The following is a 19,345-nucleotide window of genomic DNA, read 5'->3' on the forward strand; positions in this document are numbered from 1 at the left end:
CAACACAGAGTAGAACCTCCAATGAAAACAACTTAAATGAATAGGCCCTACACTAGGATGCATAGAAGCCTATAAATTTGATTAGTTTTTCTTACCTGTAAACAAGGGTGTCATCATAAGTACCATTGTACTGGATTTGAAACATACGTATTCCAGGGATATTTCTTTGAAAATTAAATTTTAATAGTGCTGTTGATGAAGTTGCTTCTGCCACCACAATTTTATCTTGACTCATTTTAGTATCACCATTACTACTGCTTGCATTAGAACCTGACTTAGTAGAAGTTGAAATATCTGAAGAACCAGGATCAGGCTCATGAATATGGTTTGTACTATTTAGTAAGTGAGGGAGTTTAATTATATGTAAATCCACTGATTGTGTTGCTTCCCCAGCGGGATTGGAAGCAATGCAGGTAAAAGCACCTGTATCCTTTACAGTCGTTATGAGAATGTCAAGAGTTCCATTATCATATACCAGAGATCTTGTTGCATTTGAAATAAGCTTCCCTTCAGGAGAAATCCAATGAATTGCAGGTTCAGGGTCCCCCCTAGCTTTACACCTCAGGGTTGCTCTTTGACCCTCCAGGACTCTCATCTCATGTGTGTGACGAGTGATGAGGGGTGGCTCACACAAAAACTCTTCCTCGGGAATTGACCAGAAATAGCGGCCAGTTAGAAGTGCAGGAGAAGCACAAGTCTCTAGGTCATCTTCTCTGGACAGACGCCTCAACCATAACAATTCACAATTGCAATGCAGGGGGTTTCCACCAAAACTTAATGCAAAAGTAGATGGGCTTATGATTCCTGAGGTTGCTAGTACCTGAGCTCGCTGGAAGAGAGGATCAGGTGGTAGCTTCTGCAATTTATTTGATGTTACATCTAGCCGAGTCATCTTGTGCAAGTGGGAGAAAGTCCCCTTAGGAATGTTGTCAATCATATTGTGATCCAAACTAAGAGTGTGCAAGCTAACCATCTTCTCCACAGCATCCCAAGGAATCGTTTCTAGATTATTATAGGACAGATCCAGCTCCTCTAGGGCAAAGACGTCATCGAATGCCGTCGAAGAAATTAAAGTCAGCTGATTGTTGTTTAATATCAAATGATGGAGATTGGAAAGCCCACTGAACATGTCATTTGTAATCTTAGTCAACCTGTTGCTATTCAAATGCAAAGCCCTCAAATTTCGAAGGTCAGCAAAAGCGTGAGGTGTAATAAAACTTATTGTATTCCTGGATAGAGTCAGGTCCACCAAGCTGGTCATATTGGCAAAATCTTTCCTTTTGATATTTGTAACAAAATTGTCTGCCAACCGCAGTTCCACAGTTCTTCTGTCAATGTTTGGTGGAACAAATAAAAGCCCTTTCTTGGCACAAAGGGTCGCAAGATTAGGAGACAAAATCTGACAGACACAACGCTTTGGACAGATCTGTGCTCTCACTGCTATGCCAATGAAAAACAGATAAAAAAGAAATTTTTCCATTGTAGATCAGATTTAAGAGCCTGTAGGAGAAGCCACAAAATATAGTGTTAGTATCCAATTATTGAATGAGTTCTCATATTACTACTATGAAAGTATCTTTATGCCGAATAGAATGCAGAATTTCATACTTAACAAAAATGTATTATATATCTTCTGTATTGCAGACAAGGTCCAATTAGAGAGTCAGAGATCATGGAAACTTTGTCCTAAATACTGAAGAATATTTTTATAGGTAACTTTGCAGATTAAGGGATATTTGAAGATTTTTAGCTACTTCATATCATTAGCCAAAATAGAAAAGAGACTACTAATTGAAGTTGAACTATGTAGCATAATCTTTGAAGATAATAAATTATTCATCAAGTTGTAGGAATATTTACAATCTAACTTGATATAATTTAACTTTTATATCATAACTGCAAATACAGGATCCTACTGACAAAAATCAGACTGAAAATTTACCACAAAATCTCCAAATGCCAAAAAAAACCTAGAATATCATATTAGTTATAACATGAGCTTTTGAAGATAATTTTTGGAAATCAGTTATCAAAATACTCACAAGTGAACTGAAAAAAATACTATATTCTGTTTTCATTGTTTTTTTTTTTTATGGAAAATCATAATGCCTTAATATTTACTCAAATTTAATTTAAAAAACACTTTGGTTATTTCAAACACTTTGGTAATTTAAGTGATCTTAATTATATATTCCTATTGAAATTAATTCTCAAAAATGCCAACATGTTTGTTATCAATATTTCATGAAGGTTGAAATATCAGAGGGAAATCAGCTGTAGGAAATCATCTAGCTTTTAAATTGATTGTATACACGAAATATGGAATTATCTAAAACTATTTTAAATCGTTTTGAAATTACAGCATATTCTTATAACTGAATTATTTTATGCTTCTCTTATGTAGTCATAAATATGATTGTAATATCATTCTCTGTAAACAGAGGCTTCTGTTCCTGACCAAACAATGGTATTGAACAGTCTTTCCACAATTGGCAGCAAAATAGAAAATGTAAAAATATACAAAACAAAGATGTTCAAACACAGGAAATGATTAAGTGCAAAACTGTGATCCTTGAGATAGCGAATAAAAACATGAACCTTTTACTGACTTTTGGAGACACTTTTCACTATACAGTATGGAAAGGGAAAGAAGACAACGTATAAACAATCTTGCTAAGCTGAAGAGAGAGACTGGGATGCAGTCTCAGGTGGCTTCATTTTGTGAGATAGAGCAGCAGAGAACACATGTTACAGATTTTTAAATATATTGTTATTATTATTATTATTTGAGAGGAAAAGAGAGAGCCCTCCCATCTGCTGTGTCACAACCCAAACGTTAGCAACGGCTGGGCCTGGGCTGGAGCCAGGAGCTCCTTTATTGGTGGCTGGAACCCAATGTCTTGAACTATCACCATTGCCTTCCCAGGTCTGCATTGGCAAGAACCTGAAGTCATGAGCCAAATCCAGAAATTGAACCCAGGCACTCCAATATGATACATGGTATTGAATAATGAACCCCAGCAATCTATGCAGGAGACAAGCAATCAACACTAACCCTACTGAAATACTGATTAAAAAGGATGATGGGAAAGTAAACAAAATCAGTTCCAGTGCTGTGGCATAGCAGGTAAAGCTGCTGCCTGCAGTGCTGGCATCCCAGATGGGTGCTGGTTTGAGTCCCAGCTGCTCCATTTCTGATCCAGTCCTTGAGCCCTTGCATCTGCGTGGAAGACTTGGAAGAAGCTCCTAATTCCTGGTTTCCAATAAGCTCAGCTCTCTACATTGCAGTCATTTGGGGAGTGAACCAGTGGAATGGAAGACCTCTCTCTCTCTCTCTCTCTCTCTCTCTCTCACCCTACCTCTCTCTATAACTCGTCTTTCAAATAAATAAATCTTAAAAAAATAAACTGACAAAGCAGAATTTCATCTGAAATCTGAGGGAACATATCAAAATGTCTAACAAGATCATAATTGCAGTGCCAGAAGGAAAATAAGAAGACACAGGGCCGGCACTGTGGCATATCTGGTAAAGCTACCGCCTGCAGTGCCAGCATTCCATATGGGCACGGTTCGAGGCCTGGCAACTCCATTTCCTATCCAGCTCTCTGCTATGGCCTGGGAAAGCAGTAGAAGGTGGCCCAAGTCCTTGGGCCTCTGCACCCACGTGGGAGACCCAGAAGAAGCTCCTGGCTCCTGGCTTCGGATCAGCGCAGCTGTGGCCATAGTGGCCAACTGGGGAGTGAACCAGTGGATGGAAGACCTCTTTCTCTCTTCCTCCCTCCCTCTCTCTCTCTCTGCCTCTCCTTCTCTCTCTTTGTAACTCTGACTTTACAATAAATAAAACCTGTTGGAGTGAGGTGGACACTATGGGAAATGGTGGCTTGATCAGCATAGCCCTGACTGTTAATGAACAACTAAATACATTATACCTCTTAGTAGTTTTGTTATCTGTTCTACTTAATATGACTGGTTTAGATCTGTAATTGATGCACAGTTATTCTTAAGTGTTGAAAATTAACTGAAATGTGATCCCTGTTGAACATGGTGGTGGGAATGGGAGAGGGAAGAGATGTATAATTTGGGACATGCTCAGGCTGACTTGCCCCAAGTGGTGGAGTTGGAAGCATACCAGGGGATTCCAATTCAATCCCATCGAGGTGGCACGTACCAATGCCATCTCACTGTTCCAGGTGATCAGTTTCAGTTCACAGTTGGTCATGGTGAAGGGACTGGGAGTCAAAGGGAGCACATAGACAAGTCTAGTACCTGCTAACGCTAACTGATGGAGTAAATAAAGGGGAGAGTGATCCAACATGGGAAGTGAGATACTCAGCAGACTCATAGAATGGCAGATGTCCTAAATAGCACTCTGGCCTCAGAATCAGCCCTAAAGGCATTCGGAGCTGGCTGAAAAGCTCATGAGAGTATTTCAGGCATGGAAAGCCAAGACACTCTGGCAAAAGATCTCTGCGAGTGAGATCCCAGTGGAAAGAACAGGCCATCAAAGAAGGAGGTACCTTTCTCTGAAGGGAGGAGAGAACCTCCACTTTGACTATGACCTTGTCTAAACAAGATAAGAGTCGGAGAACTCAGAGGGCTTCCATAGCCTTGGAAACTCATGACTGGAGCATAGGGGGATTGCTGATGCCATAGACAGGAGTGTCAATTGGTAAAGTCAGCAACAGGAGTCACTGTGCACTTACTCCTCATGTAGGATCTCTATCCTTAATGTGCTGTGCATTGGGATTTAATGCTATAACGAGTACTCAAACAATATATTTCACTTTGTGTTTCTATGGGGGTGCAAACTGTTGAAATCCTTACTTAATGCATACTAAACTGATCCTCTGTAAAAAAAAAAAAAAAAAAAAGAAAGAAATTATCAATTCCCAACTTGACTCACACTGGGATTAAACATGACAATAGGTCTAATCTGATTTCATCATCATTTTAAAAAATCATCTATTATTTTTCACTTTATGTTTCTGTGTGGGAGCAAACTGTTGAAATCCATACTTAATGTATACTAAGCTGATCTTCTGTATATTAAGATAATCGAAAATGAATCTTGATGTGAATGGAAGGGGAGAGGGAGTGGGAAAGGGGAGGGTTGTGGGTGGGAGAGACGGTATGGGGGGAAAGCCATTGTAATCCATAAGTCGTACTTTGGAAATTTATATGCATTAAATAAAAGTAAAAAAAATAAATAAATAAATAAATAAATAAATAAATAAATCTTTAAACAAAAAAGAAGACGATGGGGAAGAAGAAATATTTTTAAGCAATATTTTACAGCTGAGAAGTTATCACACTCAATGCCATTAATGATCTCAAAAGGTCACTGCATCAGATTGTACAGGAACATAATTACATCCAGACAAAAAAGTGAAAACTGCTAAAAACCAAATATGAGAAGAAAAATCAGAGACAAGAGTCAGAGAAAAAGACATTACATATAGGAGACTAGCCATTTGAACTAGAATTGAGTTCACATTATACATAATTAAGAACAAAAGAAAAATATGATACTATATTTTAAATTCATAAAGTAACATATATGGTTTCCCTGATCTGTGGTAACTAATACAGTACTTAAAATGCAATGTACAGGAGTGAGATTGATTGACATTTTGAGATTCAATGATCATTTACAGCTCTTGTCTACACTGTTGAGAAGTAATTTTTTTTTTCTTCACACTACTTTTTGAACTCTTTATTTAGTGTAGGGTCAATCTTATATATATAAAGTAAACTGAAAATAGATCTTTGTAAAAATTAAGAGTGGGAATAAGAGAAGGAGGAGGAAGAAAGGTGGGAGGGAGAATAGGGTGGGAAGGATAACTATGTATCTAAATCTGTGTATATGAAATGAATGAAATTTGTATTCCTTAAATAAAATTTTAAAAATTCTTAACGTAAAACCAGCAACCTAAAAATCTATATCCAACAAAGTATTATTCAAAATGAAAATAAAAATATTCACACATAGGTAAGGCTGAAAAATAAAATCATCTCAGGTATTCTCTATAAGGTATAATAGAAGAAGTTCACCAGTGTGGAAGGAATAGAGCAGCAGTAAACCCCCAGGCAAAATATGGAATCAATTACAAAGTGGTAGAACTAAACTGAAAAGATATCAATGACTTTAAATGCAAATGGAATGTAAAATTAAAGGAAAATATTATTAATATGCATAAAATAGAAAGGTTCAATTATAAATCTTTAGAAAAAATCCTAACTGAAAATAAAAATATAGGTCATTGAAAGTCAAGACAGGTGACTTTTTTATCAATAATAAAAATGTTGTCTTATAAAACTAGAAAAAGACAAAGAGTAAACCAAAAATAAATATAAGCATTTCATAGCGAAAAGGAGTCAATTCCTCAAGAAAACTTGAAAACATTGAACGGACACAAAACTCAGAACAGAATCTTCAAAGTAAATGAAACAATATTTATACAGGACAAAAGTAAGGAGAGACATGTTTTAAAATGCACAAATACAACTCAGGATACAAATTCTCTCTTATTAGTTAACAAAATAAGCTGACAGAGATGGGATCAGCAGTTATAGAAGATTTGAACAGCCCTATACTACTATCAAGCAACCCAACATAATTTAGTTTTGGAACACAACTTAGACATGTACACTTGTGTATGAAACTTCACAAAGACTGTCCATATAATAGGCCTTACTTCTCAAAATATCTAAAATGGTGTCTATCACACAGAATAATTTATATAGCCACATGGTATTTTAATATAAATCAATAAAACAAAATACTTAAGAAATGAAAAATGTTTGGTAATTTATAATTGTAGAGATCAAAGAAAAAATTGCATGGGAAATAATACTTTAAATTGAATGCCAATGTAAATCAAGTTGCAACACAACTCATGAAATAAAAAAATAGAGTATTAAGTTGCTATGGTGAGACTGCATATATTAGAGAACAGTTTTTTAAAATACATTTTGTCTGTTTGAAACCTAAACCTAAGTGAATAGAAGAAAGGGAAATGATGTAAATAAAAGCAGAGATCAATAACATAGAAATCAGATAAAAATAAATAAAGCCTACACATATATTAAAAGCTATGATTTAGGCTGGCGCTGCGGCTCACTAGGCTAATCCTCCGCCTAGCGGCGCCGGCACACCGGGTTCTAGTCCTGGTCGGGGCGCCGGATTCTGTCCCGGTTGCCCCTCTTCCAGGCCAGCTCTCTGCTGTGGCCAGGGAGTGCAGTGGAGGATGGCCCAGGTGCTTGGGCCCTGCACCCCATGGGAGACCAGGAAAAGCACCTGGCTCCTGGCTCCTGCCATCGGATCAGCGCGGTGCGCCGGCCGCAGCGTGCTGGCCGTGGCGGCCATTGGAGGGTGAACCAACGGCAAAAGGAAGACCTTTCTCTCTGTCTCTCTCTCTCACTGTCCACTCTGACTGTCAAAAAATAAAAAAAAAAATTAAAAAAAAGCTATGATTTAGAAAAAATTGGTAAATTGATCCATACCTTTATGATGAATTAATAAAAAATGAAGAAAAGTAAAATATTAATAAGGAGAATAAAAATAGATATCAATACAGATTCCAAAGGCTTTACAAGACAAATAAAAGGATTTTATGGATAATATCATGTCAATGAATGCAACAACTTAGATTATATGCATGAATTCACTAAAATCACAAATTCTTAAACTGTTAATACAAGAAAACACACTGCAAAGTACAATAGAAAATTTACATTGTAGAACGCATTAAGGACAGAGATCCTACATGGGGAGTAAGTGCACAGTGACTGTTGTTGACTTAACAATTGACACTCTTATTACTTAATATATACTAAACTGATCTTCTGTATATAAAGAGAATTGAAAATGAATCATGATGTGAATGGAAGGAGAGAGGGAGCAGGAGATGGGAGGGTTGCAGGTGGGAAGGAAGATATGGGGGGGAAAATCCACTGTGATCCAAAAGCTGGACTTTGGAAATTTATATTTATTAAACAAAAGTTAAAAAATACAATAGAAAATATAAATATTATCACTTTTAATAAACAAATTTATTTCAAAAACTAATTCTTTCCAAAATGATAGTTGCAGATTAAGTTGTATATGTATATATCTGTCATAATTTAGAGTATATGATACCTTATATGTGAAAATTTAAATGTTCAATGTATAATTGTAAATTTAAAATATTACAAATGTATTATATATATATGTGTGTGTATATATATATATATGGAGAGAGAAAGAGAGAAGATGGGAAGGAGGGAGGGAGAATCAGAAGAAAGAGGAGAAAGAGAAAGCAAATATGATAAATGGGAATATTGAAACTCTGAGTGAAGGGTTTTTAGTGTAAAAATTTTCACATTTTCTTCTAATTTTTGGTAATTATGAACAGATGATTATATTACTTCAAAAGGGAACAGGAATTTTCCATTTTCTTTTCAAGTATTGATTCTAATAGAAGAAAATATATAAAATGACACTTTCTTATCAGAAGTTAAGTCAGGTGTTTAGAACGCATATCCTCTTCACTGGGTCATACCTCTTCCAGAATGCAATTCCACTCCAATGTAAATTATTCCTCCTATTTAATATCCTGTCGTTCTTTATTAAAAGACAACATATCTACATTAAGGCAGAAGTAGTGATTTACAAAATATGAGTAAATTCAGAATAAAATATAGATCACTCTTAATTCTAACTATACTTTCCACTTGAGACTTCTAACTAATGAAGAAAACAGTATGAATTCTGATTAATGAGTTTTCCCAAGTTATTAGGACAAGACAGTTTAAAAATTTGTACGACAAGAGGTAAAGTATCATGTAAAGAAGTATAGTTTTCAATTCCTACAATTTCACAAATTAATTCTTGACATATTTATTAGATACTTTGCTGTAATTAATTTAAAATTTTACCAATATCATCAAATGCATTTTTATCTAGTTAAATAAAAATATTTCAGATATGATCTCTCTGTTGCAAAAAAGTCAAATGCAAACAATTCACATAATTCTGTTAAATATTTGTCTGCTGTAACTCAGGAAATAGTGACACAGTTGAAGCTCTTTCTAAACTATTTACAAAAATCTCTATTTTATGTGTTCTTTCAAACAAATTCCTTTTAGATACAATTTGATACTTTTATAAACAAAGAAGAATCTACCAAATCAAAACTGGAAAATGATTTACCAGCACTGCATCCATCTTTCAGTTCATGACAATTCATAACATATGCTCAAGAGAATCAGTATTTATTGGGTAACTGGAATGGGATATAAAAGCAATTTTAGATTTTTCAGCCAACTGAGAGGATAAGCTATTCTCCGCAGAAACCAATATGGTAGCAATTTATACAATGAGTTAAAATAAAGCTATTGGCCTCCCCTAGAGCCGCATTGCCGTCATTCAGCAGAACTGTATCCATTCAGCTAGTACCCCTTTACACAGGTTAATGCCTGGGGACAAATACTAATGCCTACTGATGCTGACAAGTTGTTTTAGGGTGTTTTGAAATGGTCATCGTTTTTAAATGATATTTGAATAGAGTTTAGATAGTTAAGGGAATTTGATACTTTTGAATATTTTATGTTTTGCCATTAATTTTGTTCTAGTTAGGATTATAAATTCTAACACTATAACTGAATTCTCCATGAAAACATGTGCTGAGGTTACCACAATTGAAACTATTAAATCCATGCCTAACAGTCTAATAAATGTAAAGGAAATAATGGTCTTTTATTTTACAGGGAAGAAATGAGCTTGTAATACTGAAAACCTATATTAATTACTGAGTGGAAAATTTGCTATGTTGTAGTGTTTGTTTAACTTGTAGATATGCAAATATTTCAGCAACCTATAACAATTATATTTTTTCTTTGACTAAAATCATCAATAATAAAATTCCTTAGCACATTTACATAATAAATTATTAAAATTCATCCAGACATTCATACACTCATTATTTCATTAATTTCTCTGTAAGGATTTATTTCAAATCAGCAGCACATCCAAGGTATTTTGCTGGAATCTATCAAGTTTTGAAGGTTAGGTTTCTCTGTGCAGGACAAAGACATACACAATCATTACAGAAGTCAGGCTACAAAATGTTTTGATTTAATACATCTTTTGATAGTTAAATGTACACAGTTCAAAGGGACCTGTGAATTTTTAAAGTAATATCCTGTTTTCATTCACAACCTATTTATATACATGAATGCATTTTAACATGACATATGCATATATCAAGACATTATTTATAATGGTCTTAAATAAATGACCAATTACTTAAATAACAATAGCAATGAAATTAGAGTTATCATTCACTGGACCCAGATAAACATAAAAAAAATATGGTCTTTGTGTTTTAAAGTTTAGGAAATGAGCTTGTGATACTGGAAACCTATATTAATTTACTGAGTGTAAAATTTGCTGTGTTGTATACCCTCTCTAACTTGTAGATATGCAAATATTTCAGCAATTCTCTGCTTTCCAAAATTCAAGTAAAGACTACAAAGGCATTTTATGTCTTTAAAAACATTTTGGGTTAATTTGTTAACTTACAACATAAAGCAAAAATCTGCACATCACACTAAATACTTATCACATTAAATTCTGTTTAATAATCCGAACAATAATAAATAAAATAGTTATTTTTATTCCCATCCAAATATAATTAAATTGAATTTAAGAAATGTTAAGCAAATCCTGCGAGGTCTTATAAACAAGTAGACAATAAAGGAAACTAAAACGTGGGTTGAAGATAGGGATGTATCTACTTTTAAAACTTTGATTTTCCTACTGTTCTAGGTTCTTAGTTGTAAATATGATTTATACTGTATTTTCCTGATGCAGCTCTTTTAATAAAAAGTTGACAACTATCACAACAATATCCTTTTCATCATGTGATTCACTCATTTGTTTTCTTGGTTTTTCCTCATTGTCAAATTATATTTAAAAGTAAGTAGGTTATTTTTAGGACTTCAGAACCCCATGGAAGGCAATCTAAAACACATATTTAAGCAATGACAATTACTTTTCTTAAGACGTGGTTAGAATCACCCCCTCAATTAAGTATAGAAAGTAAGACTTTTTATGACTATTGATTTGATTTTAAAAGTGAAGAAACTGGAAGCCTCCACCAAGAGACTATCAGAACTGATAAACACATTCAGCAAAGTTGCAAGATACAAGATCAACACGCGGGGCCCTTGCACCACAGCAGGTAAACCGCTACCAGCAGTGCCAGCATCCCCTGTAGGTGCTGGTTTGTGTCCTAGCTGCTCCCTTTCAGATCCAGCTCCTGATAATGGCCTGGGAAAAGCAGCAGAAGATGATCCAAGTGCTTGGGCTCCTGCTACCCACGTGGGAGGCCTGGAAGAAGCTCCTGGCTCCTGGATTCCACCTGGCCCAGTGCTAGACATTGTGACCATCTGGAGAGTGAACCAGTGGACAGAAGATCTCTCTTTCTCTCCCTCTCTCTCTGTAACTCTGACTTTCAAATCAATAACTAAATATTTTTTAAAGATAACATGAAAAAAGTAACATTTTATATACCAATAAAGACATTGCTGAAAAGGAAATTATGATGAATCCTATTCATAATAGCTGCAAAAATTTATAATACCTTGGAATAAATTTAAACAAGATTTCTACAATGTAAATTATAAATAGTTATGAAATAAATTCAATAGGATACAAAAAATGGATTGGGAGAATTAATATTGTTAGTGATTTGCAAAAACAATCCAATCCCCATCAAGGTACCAGTGACCTTTCTCAAGGAATTAACAAAACAACCCTAAAATTTAAATGGAACCACAAAGGATCCCAAATAGCCAAAATAATTTTGAAAAAAGAGAACAAAGCTTGAGTCATCAAAATACCAGATATCAAGGCACACTACTTTAATCAAAACAGCATTGCACTGGCATAATTATGACATAGAGACAAATGGAACAGAATATAACTCCAGAAATGAATCTCATATTGACAACCAACTAATCTTTGACAAAGGACCTAAAAATCAACCCTGGAGAAGAGATTGTCTCTTTAGCAAACAGTGGCTCAAAGATTTAAACATGAGATTGTAAACTACAAATTTATTAGAAGAAAATATAGAAGAAGCACTTCAAGACATTGATGTGGGCAGCAATTGTTTTGGATAACCCCCCCAAAAAAATAAGACAAATTCTGTTATATGAAACTAAGGACTCTGCACAGCAAAGCGCATAGACACAGTGAATAGGCAACCAACAGAAGGGTAGAAAATATTTGCAAATTATTTAGATGACCAGTAATTAATATATATATATATATAATATAAGGTACTCAAAAAACTCAACAGGAAAATAACATCAAATCTAGTTAAGAAATGAACAAAGCTTCTGAGTAGACATTTCCCAGAAGAGATACAAATGGCCATCAAACAAATAAGTAATGCCCAATATCACCAGCAATCAGGGAAATGCAAGTCAAAACAACAAAGATATATCACATCACTCCAATTAGATTGGCTATTATCATGAACATGAAAAATAATAAATACTAGCAGGGATGTGGAGAAATTGGAATCCTTATGTACTGCCGTGTAATGAAAATTAGTATAGTATATAGCTCTCTCAAAAAACTAAAAATAGATCAACCATATGACCCTGGGTGTGTATCCTAAGAAAATGAACTAAACCAATGAAAGAGATACCTGCATTACCATGTTTGTTGTAGCACTATACACAACAGCCAAGATATGAAATCAACCAAGATATCCATTAATTAATGAATGGATATACACATATATCATTATTAGCCATAAAATGTAAAATTGCATTATATAGTCAACATTGAAATTCTGACATTTGCAGCAAAATGAATGGAAATGGCTATCATTACATTAAGTAAAATAAGAAAGAAAAACATTGCAGGTTTTCTCTTGTATGTGGAAGTTAAAAATAATAATTATTATTTTAGTTAATTGTAGTATACATGTATGCATATATACATTTTATCTGAATTTTATACAATCATTACTAGAGGCTAGGAGGAGAGCGGGATGTGGTTTAGGGGCTATTGAATGATGGATACCAAAACACAATAGTGTGCTAAGAGACTGCAATGATTTCCAACATTGCTTGAACTGCAGTATTTTGGATTTGAATTAACTGTCACAGTTGGCAAGGTTTACATAAAATTGAGTTCTGTTTACTGTGAGCTTTCCTTATACGTGTCCAGCAATACATAAAAATAATTTGAGAAGAGAAGGATGAAATATATAGAAAAGATGAAAGTAATTTACATTTAATGCTTCAACTAATTAATCCAGTAGTGCCTCTAACTAAGAAGGGGTAAGTATAACTTATCTGGGGCCAAGATAGCTATTGCAGAGACCCACAATTTGACAGTCCACCTTGTACATGAAAAGTAAGTTTCCCAAGGCATGGCTTTCAAAGTTGACATAAAGCAAAGGATAGCCAAATTCTTCAGCTTGACAAATCAAACAGAAGTGCACTGTGAGGAAGAGGAGAGAGGGCCAGGTGACAGGCATGTGACCTTCAGATAAACAAGTGAACTCTCAGATTAAGACTATAATATTCACTGTGGTATCACACTGTTGCACCCCATCAGTGTTAAACCTGAAGACTTTTACCCCAAGGTATTAGTACTTGCCTTCTGAGAAGCATCAAGGTAAAGGGAACTGAGAATCATCATTGAGTGGCAAGGAAACGGAGTCCCCTTGAAAGCCTGAGGACTTTCTTAAGCATCTAAGATTTCAATCTGGATTTACTGTAGCAGGATCTTCCTATGCATTTCCTTGCATGATATTCAGGCTTAAATGGACATGACAAAGGAAAGGTCCAACATAGAACACCAATGAAATTATCATGCTCTTATGTCAGCCCAATAGATAACCTTTGTTCTGTTCCAATATTAAGAAAATAACAACCCTTTCTTCAGTGTTCACTTTTATTTATGATAATTTGAAAGAATATAGAAAAATTTTAAAAAAGAAAGAATATAGAAACACTGATAGTACAAATTTGAACAATTCTTTTAAATAAAGCAATTATAGATAATGATATTATATTGTAGTCTCCACAAATGGTAAGTGTTCTTACTACAAATATGAACTGTGTGAGGTAATGCATTTATTAGATTTATGTATTCTATATATTTGAAAACATGCTATACATGATACATATATATAATTTTACCTGACAATTAAAGAGAAATAATGCAAATTTGTATGTTATTAATCGGAATTTCAAATCTAGTAAGTGATTTAGTGATTTTGTGATCCATTTTTCCTTGAAGTTCTGAAACATAAACCTTTGAGCCTTTAAGGAGTCATGCTATCCACTGTAGCTAACATTCCTTGTAACGGGTTCCTGTGGTAATATTGGCTCCGCTGTGCTGTTGCCATAGCAATTAAAGAAGCACAGCCATGGGGTACTGCAGAAAGGATGATAATTAGCACAGAGGCCTTGTATGACAGAACTCGGGCTTCTAGAAATACAGATAGTTCTTCAGGGGGACAAAAACATAGTTTAGTCATTCTCCTAATATTATTGTGGCATTGAGGTAGCCTAGTTATCCTCAAATGAAAATCTAATGGAATAGCTGAGACTCAATGAAGCTGAAAAAATGGAAGAGGAAAGCCATACACACATAGAGTTGGAAGAAGTAGATTTTCCGAGGGTTTAAATACTAAATATGTGTGTGGGTGGAAAGTTCCGCCAGTACTCCTACAGAAATATTTTGACAAACTAACACCATATGGAAGATTTTATATCACTGAAATCAATGTGTTCCCTCTCTTTCACTTTTTCTCTCTCCCTCTCTCTCTCTGTTCATACACCCATCTGTCTCTCTGTTCCTCTTCCTTGGGGAAGTGAGAATTACGAGTATTTAGAACGTTTCATTGTATTTGGGGAAGTGCATTCATTATAGTCCTGAGGGGAAAAAAACTGCATATAAAATTGGCATAATTCATAAGTGTCTTCTAAGATTTTTGAGTTTTTGTTGACTTCAAATCAGGTACTACACTATTTCATGCCTGAAAAGAGGAGCAAGAGTCAGGTTTATTCACCTGACAGCTATCTAAACTGTCTTACAACATGACTGGCACAGGATCTAGGCTCCATGAGTAAAACTGCAGCAAGTGTCATGCAGCAGGGAATCTGGCAGAGTCACAATAACAATGTAGAAAGGTCATTTCGAGTTTAGAGTGAGCTATGATATATCAATTGGGTGAATTTTTAATCAAGCTTGTAAAATGTTTTCCATGTATCATAAAGAAATGGAATTTAGGGGACAGCGTTGTGGTGTAATGAGTTAAGCCATTGACTACAGCACCAGCATCTCATATGTGTGCCAATTCTAGTCCCAGTTTCTCCACTTCTGATCCAGTTCCCTGCTAATGTGCCTGTGAAAGCAGCAGAAGATGGCCCAAGTCCTTGGGCCCCTGCATCTCTGTAGGATACCTGGATGAAGCTCCTGGCTCCTGGCTTTGGCCTGGCCCAGGAACCAGCAGGTGGAAGACCTCTCCCTCCCAGTAACTCTGCCTTTCAAATAAATAAAATAAATCTTTAAAAAAAGTGGAATTTTAGACAGGAGCTTAGTAGGGAAAGAATGACAAACAATCATAAATACATTTAAATACATACAATTGTATTTAGGTGTGTGTATGCTAAAACAGGCCTGCACAAATATGAGTATATGAGGAAGTTGCCTTTCTAATATTCATCCTTTAGGATTAATCCAATTTTTTTTTTTTGACAGGCAGAGTGGACAGTGAGAGAGAGAGACAGAGAGAAAGGTCTTCCTTTGCTATTGGTTCACCTTCCAGTGGCTGCCGCGGCCGGCGCACCACGCTGATCCGATGGCAGGAGCCAGGTACTTATCCTGGTCTCCCATGGGGTACAGGGCCCAAGCACTTGGGCCATCCTCCACTGCACTCCCTTGGCCACAGCAGAGTGCTGGCCTGGAAGAGGGACAACCGGGACAGAATCCAGAGCCCTGACCGGGACTAGAACCCCGAGTGCCGGTGCCACAAGGCAGAGGATTAGCCTAGTGAGCCACGGCGCCGGCCAATTAACCCAAATTTTTACTTGTTGTATTGCTTCCCAGAATTAAGGGTTTACTTCCTATTTTCCTTTGCAACTAGATGTAATCCAGTGAGTCATGGCTTGCCATGATATGTAAGTGAAAATGCTCTGGAGAACTTCACAGGAGGCTAGATAACTGATGTCTGAGATAAGATACACCTTTCTTGTTCTTTTGTCTGTCTGCCTTTTTCTGAACTAAAATCTGGTCACAAAGTCTGGAAACAGCAGCCAGCTTCTGTGTTGCGGTGATCTTGAGGATGGGAGTTCAGAGTCAGGATGATGAAGAAAGAATTCCTGATCATCGTGGATTTGTTTGACCAGGCCTAGATCACCTTCCAGTATGCTTAAGACATTTTTTTAAAATCTTTGCTAGGGAGGGCATTTGGCACTGTGGTAAAACCAGATGGAATGCTACACTTCCGATTTCTGAGCATCTGGGTTTGACTCCCAGCTCTATCCTCATTCCAGCTTCCTGTTAATGTGAACCTATGAGGCAACCCATGAGGGCTCAAGTATTGGGCCCCTAAAACCAACATAGGAATCCTACAAGTCCCAGGTATGTGGAGAGTAGACTAGTGAACAGGAGCTCTGTATTTCTCTCTCTCTCTCTCTTTCTCTCTCTCTCTCTCCATATGTGTGTGTGTGCATATACATATCAGATAAATAAATATGCATTTTTAAAAGTATCTGCATTTCACAGCCAAACTCATCTCACCTGTTTACAATATGATTTTTAAGTCATTGAATTATCAAATATGAATATGCAAAATTGATTAGAAACATAGCATGTACTCAGATTTATATGACCACAAATATATTTTCAATGTTTTTATATTTGTAATATTTTAATTTACCAATTTTTACATTTCATTATATTTGCTTCATATGTAAATGTTATATACATACACACTATTTTTCTTGAAAGCAGAGATATCTATATCACTTAATGACACGATTATAAAGTGAGGAAAGAAGGACATATTATTTTGTAGAGGGTAAATTAAGTGCCATAACATTTATAATCATCAAATAATTATTTAAAAATTATATGCAGTGGGCACATATTTTCTGTGGGAAAAAAAAAAACACTAAAACTGACTTGACTTGGATTCCATTAATACTAATTCACCCATGTTAGCAACGAGTGATAACCATAAAAAAGTCTATTAATTGAGACATTTTTGACAAATATCGCTCAGAGCTAGAATAAAACTGTTGAAAACAAGCATTTTATGAAGATTCAAATGAGTAAACACATTTAGCATGCATCTGTCACCTATCAGCAGGAGGCAGTACTTATTTAAACCCTGAGGCAATTCTTGATAGTTAGTTCATAGCTAAGGAAGTTCACTACACTATCGTAACTAAGAATAATATTATAAAAGTTAGTGGGCAACTACAGATAATCCCCAACTACGGCAATGTAACATAAAAACAGCTGTGGGACATGATCATAGTTAAATGTGTGAAACAAGCACACAGGTCGGCTAGCTTCCATAATTCTGGCATGGGTAAAAGAGTGAATGGGGTGACACTAATTAGAATATGGAACATAGAGGGAAAGGAGATGTGGATATATTGAAAAATCTAATTTTTAAGATGTATTTACTTATTTAGAAGACAGAATTATAGAGAGAGGGAAAGACAGAGAGAGAGAGAGAGGTATTCCATCCACTGGTTCATTCCACAGATGGCCACAAGAGCCAGTGCTGGTCCAGCCTGAAGCCAGGAATCAGGAGCCGGTAGTTTCTTCTGAGTCTCCTATGTGGGTGGCAAGGGCCCAAACACTTGAGCTATCTTCTGCTGCTTTCCCAGATCATTAGTAGGGAGATGAATCAGAGGCAAGGGAGCTGGAGGGGAGTCAGCATACAGGTAGTGGCTTAACCCGCTACATCACAATGCTGACCCTCCAATAGTCTATTTTTTAATGTATCCATGCCATTTAAATCAGGGCTGAAAAGATGTTTAAATAACCAGAATACTGGAATTAAAATATGTATAAATGCAAATCCTGGAGAATATGGTGTTTAGGGCTAGTTTCCAGATGACGAACTTGTTGTTTTAGATTTCTTGAGAGTACTCTATTGTCTAAATGTGAGAGCATTTTATAGTTACTTGTTATCATAGAAGATAATGATTTTGATTCAATGACTGTTTTTCAGGCTTTCATTGCCAATATTCTTAACTCAAGCATTTTTTAAATGAGATAAATCTAGTAACTAATATTGATCTCTCCAGTGTTTTGGAAACAGAGTTGGAAACCATATCAGTTTTTAATAATGCATCCATTCTCATTTTTCAGTTTTAAAAAGTTACTGAGTGGGGGCCGGCACTGTGGTGTAGCTAGTAAAGCCACCACCTGCAGTGCCCGCATCATATATGGGCGCAGATTTAAGTCCTGGCTCCTCCACTTCCAATCCAGCTCTCTGCTATGGCCTGGGAGGGCAGTAGAAGATGGCCAAGTCGTTGGGCCCCTGTGCTTGTGTGGGAAACCTGGAAGAAGCTCCTGGCTCCTGCTACTAACTTTGAATCAGCCCATATCCAGCCACTGCGGCTATCTGGGGAGTGAACCAGTGGATGAAAGACCTCTCTCTCTGTCTCTGCTTCTGCCTCTCTGTAACTCTGATTTCAAATAAATAAATAAATAAATATTTTAAAAAATACTGAGTTACACATAGCTAAGAAAATTGGGGGCAAAATTTGTCAAATATGATAGAAATTTTCAAACCTTGAAAACTAGATACAATTTAAATGACTACTGATAATCCAGTGTTCAAGGATTTTAGAATATATATAACACAGTCACAAAAATCCTTGTGGAAATTGAAAATATAATAATAAAATATGAGTTATAGTATATGGTAGGCATAATTCCCCCCCTCTGTACTCCCTGTTGTATGCATCAGTGCATCATTCTCTCTTACTGTGTATAATTAAAAACTGCAACTTGCTTCTATCCAATACAATATAGAAAAGTGAAGGGATTTTGCAGATAAAAGTTATATTCCGAATTATCTGACTTTGAGTTAATAGAAACTTATTCTGGGAGAAATTATCTATCAGGTGACTGCTTTAAAAGAAGGCTTATTTACCTGAGGTTGGAATCCCAGTCCTAGAGAATTTCTCTCTTCATTGCTGGCTTTGAGAAAACAAACTGTGATGATCCTATAGCAGCTAGAAAGTGAATTTTACCCACAACCCAGGGGAGCTGGAAGTGGGTTTATTCCCTAGCCTAGTCTCTGTA

General features: G+C 35.8%; 1 protein-coding gene across 6 annotated transcripts in view; it reads right to left on the reverse strand.

The window, feature by feature from the left end:
• LRFN5 (leucine rich repeat and fibronectin type III domain containing 5) overlaps positions 1-19,345 on the reverse strand; it is a 279,327-nt gene that overhangs the window by 16,374 nt on the left and 243,608 nt on the right. For all 6 annotated transcript variants that reach the window (XR_007910227.3, XM_051822187.3, XM_070053334.2 and 3 more), the window contains one exon: positions 96-1,500. Coding sequence is in view for 5 of the 6 variants with exons in the window: in XM_051822187.3 (XP_051678147.2) it covers positions 96-1,480 (1,385 nt within the window). In the remaining variant the exon portion in view is untranslated. The remainder of the gene's footprint in view (positions 1-95; positions 1,501-19,345) is intronic.

Source organism: Oryctolagus cuniculus, chromosome 12 (genome assembly GCF_051225735.1).
Source record: "Oryctolagus cuniculus isolate XC-2025 breed Fujian yellow rabbit chromosome 12, ASM5122573v1, whole genome shotgun sequence".
NCBI classification, from domain to species: Eukaryota; Metazoa; Chordata; class Mammalia; order Lagomorpha; family Leporidae; genus Oryctolagus; species Oryctolagus cuniculus.